The following is a 9,932-nucleotide window of genomic DNA, read 5'->3' on the forward strand; positions in this document are numbered from 1 at the left end:
GGGAGCATGAGTGGGCACTTTGGTCTTAACAAGACTTTAGACCTTGTGGAGATATTCTACTATTGGCCTAAAATGCAAAGGGATGTCAGGAGGTATGTGGAGAAATGCAAAATATGTTGAAAGGCAAAGGAAACTTCATCAAATATAGGGCTCTACCAACCTCTCCCCATCCCTAATAGGACTAGGACAAGGATGGATAGTGAATTTGTGGTAGTAGACAGGTTTAGTAAAATGAGCCACTTCATACCATGCAAGACAACACATGATGCAAGTAATGTTTCCAACTTATTCCTCATAGAGGTAGTTAGGATACATGGCTTGCCAACGAGCATAGTGGCTGACATGATCAAACATGGAAGGCATAGAAGGCCAAAATAGTATGAGTCCTAGTTGTGCATGAAAGTGTATAGGGATGCAACTTACAAAGCTATACTAAGTAACGAAAAAAACAAGGTACAAAAAAGGATCATGGTTTGGGGACTTAAGAGAACCTAAATCCCTAATATATATGCCTTAGGGTTGATTTATCGTCAAAATATTGTAGCTTATGCAAACAAAAGGCCCCTTAAAAACACAAACATTTAGAATTTTGAATGAATGCTTGGCTTCCATAACATATGGGAGACATTTAAAGGACACAAGAAGGAAAGATGTTGGAAAATAATTATAAAATAGGTATGAATTTTTAGAAATTGTGAGTTCCCAATACCACTTTCTATCATGATTGAGATCTAGGTTTAATGATGATGGGATCCATATTTCAAATATCAAATATGTTTCTATGTCAATGTTTTTACATCATTAATTTAATTTAAGAAGTTCAAATTGAATTACAGATGATTATGAAGCAAAATAATGACAATGGACCACAACCTTTTTCGTGAAGTTTACCTACTCTATCTCAATGTCCATTGTCTAACTATTATGTTGAAATTGTGAAGAAGTAGAGTCCAATACATGTAAAAGAAGTTGCTTAAATATATCATTCTTTATACTTAATTCTCTTACTTAAACATAATCATAAAATGTAATATGACAAGGGAAAGTATTCTATAAGTTTCTATAGGTACCATTAATTTGATATGTATAGAAAATTGGAGGTTGAAATGTACATAATGATTTTCAAACTATAATTTTCTTAAAAATTATCTGAAAAGTTTTGAAGGTACTTAAAACCATAGAATATCTACAATTATATCCTAGAGGGAAGATTGTATTTCTATTTCAACTAGGGTGGGTTTGAAGATAAATTTAAGTGCGGACCAAACAATAGGAGTGAGTCTTATAAAAGTTTAGCGAAAAGGTTGAGCCTAATCAATTTGTATGTTAGAACTCATCAAAATATGGATCAACACAATACACTTCAGAATGTTAGTAGGCGCCACTTGGCTTTAGTTGTTAATTAGACTCTCCACTTTTGTAGATCCTTTGAGTTTGTCAGTTTTACTTGCATCGCTCGAGAGTGGAACAAAGTTGTTCATTGCCTGGCTAAATGGGCTTCTACTCGTGTGCAAGACCTGGAATATTGTGGATAAGGGGAAACTACCCCCTAATTAATCTCATGAATTTGCTGAACTTGTTGAACAGAACAAAACTCATTGTTGAACTCTCCCTTTTGTATTTCTTTTTGTCGTAATAAACATTTTACCCCTCTTTTAGTTTAAACAACAAAACTAAGATAAATATAAAACAAATAAAAAAGTGAAGACAATTTTCTCCTCTTCTCCTCTATAATATGTCAAAATCCAAATACAAATAAATATTTTGTAGATCAACCCTTCACAATACTTCAATAGAATACAATAAAATTTATCACAATTTATAGTTAAAAACAATAAATTTAAAACTGATGGAAAAGAACAAGTTTTCCAAACTTAACCAATTAATTAAACTTCCTTAGATCATGTTTCTTTCCCAACTGTGTAACAAAGATTTTCGCTGCAAATCAATGGTGTACACCCATGCAACAAATCATGTTACCCTATTTTTTGAGAACCCCAATATTCTGTTGCGAGGTCAAAATTATGATATTGCTCTTCTCAGTGCATGGACTTACCGTAATTAAATAGTGATAAAGTATTATTCAACCAAAAGTAGGAATGATTATGATGGAAGACGATAAAGTTTAGGAAAGGTCTTTGGAAGGGGAGTTGTATATATCTTAAAGAGTTTCATCTCCATTTAACACTGTTAAAAAATATAACATTGAAATGGTTATGGACAGAAAAAAGTCCATTACAGTTACAAATCTTCATCAAAGAGACTTTTTGGCAAACCACAAATAGCAAATAATCATGGTAGATAAAGCTTACAAGTCTGTTTTTAGAACCATACACACATTTCCTCAAAAAGTTTACAGCTTGGTGAATGCAAAGCGTCATAAAGCAAGAAGAAAAGCCTTGCAAAGCGTTAAAAAGCAAGAAGAAAATCCTACTTGTAACAACATACTTTTGACTACTTTCATTTTGTAGGTACAATTGGAGGCATTGTTTCTATCACGCTTGCATAAATACATGCCATAGTGAATTCATATTGGGTAGTGTAAACTTGCAAGAATATGGCTAAGAAGAGTGGGAATGAGATGGAGAAGGGGATTTATAGCCCTGCCAAAGACTACAACAATGGCAGTTCTTCTCATTCTAACTTCTCTAGCAATAATGGTACTAGTATTAGTAGTGTTCCTGCTCCTCTGTTCAGTAGAAATGAACTGAGGCAGAGGTCCTTGTACAGGGCAATCATGGCAGAATTCATGTCCACCTTAGTCTTTGTTTTGATAACAATTGGTACATTAATAGAGCATGCCCATGGCCAGGCTCCATGTGGGAGTACCCCAAGCTCTAGTAGCAGCTTGGGAATGTTTGGATTGGCAAGGTCTTTTGGAGGAATGATATTCATCCTTGTCTATTGCACTTTTGGATTCTCAGGTCAGATTCAAGGATATGTTTGTTTTTTTCTAAAATTGAAGTGTAGATTTGTGTTGTTAACATTTTGGATCATGAAATCATGGAGTTCGATCCGAAATTTTGGCAACAAAAATCTATATGGTTTACTAGAAGTTGGCATTTTGATCATGATAAATTGTACAAATTTAGTAATATTAATTAAGTATAGTCAATTTGGACAAACTTATATTCTGATTGCAAATGTTACTACACAATTTTTATTACATTGTCAAAGTCCATTCTTCTTAGACATTTTATATATCAAATAATTGGTGTGTTCTACCTAGTTTTTGAATGTTTAATGGAGTTGAACTGTGGTCAATTTGGACAGACTGATATCTTGAAAGGTCTTTATTACATTGTATCTAACTTAGTGTTTGAATATTTTATGAAATTGAAGTATGTTCAAACTGGGCAAACTTATACTCTGATCACAATCTTTCTTGAAGAAGCATTACAATGTATTCTACCTAGATTTTGAATATTTTATAGAATTGAAATGCAAACTTGTTTTCTGATCACAATCCTTCTTGAAAAGACAAACTTATATTATATTTAATTTTTAAATATTATATAAAACTAAAGTGTGAACAATTTGAACAAACTTCATGAAAAGGAATTGCAATATCCTAACTTGATGATTGTTATTGCTTGCAGGGGCTCACATAAACCCAGCAGTTACCTTAGGCCTCTTTCTGGCCAGAAAGCTATCCTTAGCCAGGGCAGTAATGTATGTGGTAGCCCAGTGTGCTGGTGCTGTTTGTGGTGCCGGCCTTGTGAAGGGCTTGTTCAGAGCATATTACATAACACCAGCTTCTGATTACAACATTGGAACAGCATATGGGGAATTCAAGTATGCTGATATCATCACTGCATTTGTCTTGATTTACACTCTCTTCTCTGCAACTGAGCCCCAGCATAACTATTTTCCAGTAAGCCGCTAAATCATTTTTTCCTAATCATTGTATAATACTGATATTGTTAATCATATTTAGGACAAGTACTAGCCACTACGTTACACTTGTTTATATTTGATAGACTAAATTTTATTTGAGCAGGTGATGGGGCCTCTTCCAGTCGGGTTGGGGGTGTTGATAATATACTTGGCAGTAAGCAATGCAATGGCAGGAGGAGATGGGGATGGTAAGGGGAGGATCAGCCCAGCCAGGATTGATGCTTATGTTGTTAGATTTTGGATACAGTGGCTTTTGTTGGTGGGTCCTCTGCTTGGAGCAGCTGCTGCAGCTGCTTACCATCAATACTTATTAAGATTGGGATCTGCTTCTAGAGGCAAATCAATGGAAGATCACAAGATTCCTTCAGTGAAACGATCTATATGACCAATCACCAATAGCTTTGTTCAACTTCCTTAGACATTAAATTTATGTTACTTGCAGCTAGGGGTTACTAAGGGTGACACTCGGTTTTTTTTCAAACTTCGAAATGTCTCCCTTTGACAAGATTTACGTTTTAGTTTAAGATTTAGCCAATTCCAGTATGTTCCACTTCTTGTGCTTTCCACTTGCTGCTCTAGATAGTAAGCAGAAGCCTAGATCAAGTTGTGAAGCATAAAAATATGAATAAACCAAGATTTTAACATTTAAATTTGCACCTCTCTTCAATTGAGTAGATGATACTAATGTTCTCTATTTTCCTTTATTATTATAGTGGTTGATATGCTTCTAACCAATTTTATAGGTTGCTCATGTGATGTCTATGGCCTTCAATTATTTGAGAAAAGGACCCAATGTATGAAACGCTAAATAAAAGGAAGTATATTTATCTTTTACGTTTACCATAAGAAATGGAATGATGAACTATGGACAAGAAAGGCTAAAATTTTGGTTAATATGTTGTGGTTGAAATAAAAATTGAAATATAAATAATTGAGGTTTAGAAATTATATATATCTAAACAATAATGGTGAGTTCAATTTTTATTGTGACATAAATCCTGATTTTGTTTATTGGTCACTTATTACAATAGAAGATTAGACAAAGATATTTAAAAGTATTTATTTTTGTGAATCATATTACATGCACAACATGATCTTGTTATTATGGACTCATCTTTAGAGATGTTTTAGTCTTTTATGTTGATCTAAATAATTTTCTCACCTATATCTAAATGAGAATTGCATTGAAAAGTTAAAAGAAGCTTGTCAAAGGTTGGGAGAAAACCATCGATTTTCTTAATAATCAGTCCCTTTTGTCTATATTAAAATATAAGATATGACGTGGTTGAGACTAAGACTAATGCAATTGTGACTTATTTTTCTACTAATGCTAACACCCAATAACTCTAAATGACTTTAGAAATGCATTTAAACTACATGTTCCTAGGCACAACTTGGGAATTTTACCCCATAGGTGAACAAGGTAACAATCACATTCAAAGAAAATCAACTTTGACTGTGAACTATGTGAATTTGGTAAGCTAGGCCTCAACACAAGCCAAATTGAGGGAAGAGATTACATATAGACTAATCTATGAAGGTAGAAATCCTATGTGATTTGGCCTAGAATATGAAAAAGGAAATTATGGGTGATATATTTAAGTCTAGGATTAATTAGTGTTCCAAATAAGTCGAACTAGATGTTGGAGTTGTACATTTGTGATATCAACACAAAATGATGTAAAAGAAAGGGATAGATGTGTAGGGCATGCACTTTTATACTTTGCATTTTGCTCTACTTAGGAGTGTGCAAAGTGAAAATGAAATAAATGTTTCTAGTCATAGTAAAGTTACATTTTTTAAATTCCAAGAAATTTGAATCTAGCATGTACTCTATTTATTTTGAGTATATAGTGGTCTTCTATGAGACCTATCATATCTTCTAAGGAAAAGGTACAAACTTATGAATTAATGTACATTCAAGTTGAGAATGGAGTTTGTCATAAAATGACTCCCTCTACTTTTGTAATCAATGATAACATAAAATTTGGGAGCCATGGTGTAAAACAAAGTAGACAATAACTAAATAAGATAAACTTTAGTTGTGTGTGAATTGGTGTATTTGAAGTCTATAAAATATAGCCTTACTTAGAACAAGTATGAGCATATGGTTGAAAGCATTGTTTGTTAGCCCCAACTAATGATGTAAATGAGAATGCTATGAATGTACGTGAAAAAGTTATATCAGTTGTTATATTGGCATTGATGTCAAAATCGTAGTTGGCTAGACATTATGTTAATTTAGTAGACTGCCATATCATTTGATTGATGAAGAGGATTTGATTTGTTGTCTCCTAATTTGATAGGGTTTGAAATACCTTTTTGGAAAGTGGGAAATACCTAAGAATTAGCTACAAACCATGGTAAGTATCTCTGATCAAACCAAAAGGACCAACTGACAAGACAATATTGTCTTATTCCCTTTAAATTATGTAAGATTCAGGCGGGAATACCCAGGATTAATCAATATTTTGTCTATCTATAACCTTTGGACTTTAATCCTTATTTAAATAGAAGCCGACCTTTTAATCTTCTAACTTATGGACAACAAATGGGACATAGGATATTCCTCCCTAGTATTTCCTAAGTCAAGCATAGGTCAAATCTTTTAGATCTACACAATAACATGAAATATAAAAGGATTTTAATAATGATTTTGACACCATGTAGGTTTATTTATTTTCTTTAGATACATACATGACCAATTCTTTATTTATTGGGTTATACATCCATAAAATGACACTTCAATTTCATATTTGTTTCATTGCTTTGTGAGAAAAAATTAGTACACAATCCAGATCTTATTCTTATCACAATCTCCACATGAAATTTTCTAATCCTCTCATGTCACATTAAGAATTTACTTAATTAGTTTGATTAACGACAAAATATGAAATGGGATATGATTCAAAAGAACTACAACTATAATTCAACATAAGTTACTTAAACATAATATTAATCTATAAAGGTAGAAATCTTAAGTAATTTGGCTCAAAATATGTGAGTGATATATTCAAGTCTAGGATTAATTAGTGTTCCAAATAAGTCAAACTAGATGTTTGAGTTATGCATTTATGATATCAACACAAAGTAATGTAAAAGAAAGGGATAGATGTGTAGGGAGTGCACTTTTATACTTTGCATTTTGGGCTACTTAGGAGTGTGTAAAGTAAAAATGAAATAAATATGCAGTCATACTAAGGTTACATTTTTAAAATTCTAAGAAATCTGAATCTAGCATGTACTCTATTTATCTTGAATATATAGTGGTCTTCTATTAGACCTATCATATCTTCCAAGGAAAACGTAAAAAATTATGAATTAACGTACATGAATTGAGAATGGAGTTTTTTTAAAATATGGCTCCCTCTAATTTTCTAATAAATGATAACATAGGATTTGGGAACACGATGGTATAAAATAAAGTAGACAATAACTAAATAAGATAAAGTTTAGTTGTGTGTGAACTAGTCTATTTGAAGTTCATAAAAGATAACCTTACTTAGAACAAGTATGAGCATATGGTTGAAAGCATTTTTTGTAAGCCCCAACTAATGATGTAACTAAGAATGCTATGAACGTATGTGAAAGAGTCATGTCAGTTGTTATGTTCTCATTGATGTCAAAGTCTTAGTTTGCTAAGCATTATGCTAATTCAGTAGAGTGTCATATCATTTGATTGATGAAGAGGATTTGATTGATGAAAAGGATTTGAAGAAAGTATGTTGATAATAGAGTTGATAAGTATGGTATTCAATGGGCACTTTCATGAGTTGGATAGTAATAATGTAATGGTGGTTCAATTTTTTTACAAGCATGTCATTATGTGATGAAATGATGAAATTCATGTATTCACTGAGCTATAAAAGTTAAATCAAGTAACAAGGTAAAAGGAGTACAATAGAATTTGAGCTCTACAATTCTAAGTGATTTATTAATCGAATGAAATGTAATGTTCACCAATTATGAGCTAAAGAGTAAGTTAAGAAAGATGGAATCTGAGGCCAAGATGAAAATAGAGAATGTTTGAGATCAAAGGTGTGAATCAAAGTTTGTTACAAGAATAATGACTAGAAAAATACAATGATGATTTGATGATGGAGATTGAAACAAGATAAGGATGAGCACAAAGTTCAATGATATTTCTATTTATTAAGTGACTAAGTACAATAAATCTAAGATCTATAGATTTGGTTAAGCAGATAAATCTAGAAGAATCTGGAGCAGAGAATTCACTATTTAAGGAAATGTTGGAGCAAATTTTTGGTTTTTGATTGATATTGTCAAGTTGGAGATTTGTGTGAAGAAGGAGAAGGAGAAGCAAGGAGAATTGAGAAGAGAAGAAGAAAGATCAAGTAGAGTTTGAGAAAAGTGAAAGTGTGAAAAAGTGAATTAGCCAAGTAGAGATTAGAGAAAGAAGAAGACATGGTAGAGAAGATATTTGAACAAGAAAGGTAGTACTAAATCTTATAGATCATCTAAATATTACATTCTTATCATTTTAGCAAAAATAAATCTTAACCAAGTGAACCTAACAAGTCTATGAAATCCTATATGGTAACATCGATTAGTAATGTTTGTAAGTTCTTTAGAGAAAACCGCTCTTTAGAAAAGATCAAGGAGTGATAAGATTTAGATGATCTTTATGTGTTAGATAGCTAAGAGGGGGGTGAATCAGTTATGTCCTATTATCTCATAGTCCCTTCAACATTACATCACCATCAAAGCAACATAAACATTAGCAACAATAACTTCAATAGATCCAATCACTTGGCACATACATCAAATTATTTCCATGTTGTTATCAGTTTTTCTTTTCTTTATCGACTATTAGTAAATTTTCAATAATTACCCAATGATAATTTAGTTATTATAGAGTTGTAGTAAACTGTAAAAACATGTAAATCAACTTGCAACACACATAACATTCACACAATTTTGACACCAATATTTAAAGTGGAAACCTTGTTAAGTAAAAAAACATTAATTGATGTCACCATATAGGATTTCATAGACTTGTTAGATGCACTCAGAACTTTCAAGATCTTCTACTACAATGGTTAAATATAAACACTATAAAGTGATTTGTAAAGAAGAGCAACTACCTTTTCTTGATCAGATCTTGTTCTTTCTCTTTCTTTATCTTTTACTCACTCGGCTGAATTTGTCTTCCACAAACTTCTTTTTTCTACTCTTTTATACTCGACTGGACTCACTTGGCTCAATGCTTCTCCTTCAACAACTCCACTCTTCATAGAAACTTAGTACTCTAGCAATATGATAAGCAAAAAAACATTATAGACAGCAACCTAAACTATTAAATATATTTCTTAATGTTTTTTAATCCTTCCAACTTTTGTCTCTTAATAAGAATCGTTGATCTTAGCTTTACAACTAAATTCCTCCATACAATGAATTTAGACACATAGAAAATGTTGGAATTAAAGATAGAGTAACTGAGAGGGGGGTGAATCTTTTTCTAACAAAAAATTAGTCTCAATAGTTCCCCTAGATGTCTTAAAGATCTAGTTACTACTTGTACTCGGTAAACAAATGCTGTAACTCTATAAATTAATCTATTACTTTCTTTTCAAACATTCATGGATGTAATTGAAAATAAAGTGAACACAAGAGGCACTAGATTTAACGTGGAAACCCAATATGGGGAAAACCACCAAGTAACTAGTCACCAATTTTTCACTCTTTTGAAGTGAGCCCTATCAGGAGCCAACCCCGATAAAGGTTACAATACACACCATTAGGTGTGACCCTGTTAGAGGATTTAATTACCTTGTTAGGAGTGGCCTTGCTAGAGGTCTTTAGAATAATTCAACTGAACTGTCACCTTGTTAGAGGATTTACAAAATGGTTGTTAAACCAACTCTGTTAAGAGATTTGAAATCACTGCTACAATGGTTAGAAAGCAACAATGAATTGACCTAAACAAGATGCAACTAAATTTGCTGGTTAAAGGTCTCTGTTTAGCATCATTAGATCCTCCTTGATCAAATATGGCTCTACTGCTCCTCCTTGAT

General features: G+C 32.4%; 1 protein-coding gene across 1 annotated transcript; it reads left to right on the top strand.

Annotated features, from left to right (window-relative positions):
- The first annotated feature begins 2,538 nt into the window (after positions 1-2,538).
- Positions 2,539-4,550, top strand: LOC149529139 (aquaporin PIP2-5-like). Its single transcript, XM_089809131.1, has 3 exons — positions 2,539-2,924; positions 3,600-3,874; positions 4,001-4,550. Exons 1-3 carry the CDS (start codon positions 2,558-2,560, stop codon positions 4,280-4,282), a joined length of 924 nt encoding a protein of 307 aa, XP_089665257.1. The 5' UTR covers positions 2,539-2,557; the 3' UTR covers positions 4,283-4,550.
- Positions 4,551-9,932: the final 5,382 nt, after the last annotated feature.

This window comes from Cupressus sempervirens, chromosome 11 (assembly GCF_028749045.1).
Source record: "Cupressus sempervirens isolate cs-2001-9-10 chromosome 11, ASM2874904v1, whole genome shotgun sequence".
Taxonomy (NCBI): Eukaryota; Viridiplantae; Streptophyta; class Pinopsida; order Cupressales; family Cupressaceae; genus Cupressus; species Cupressus sempervirens.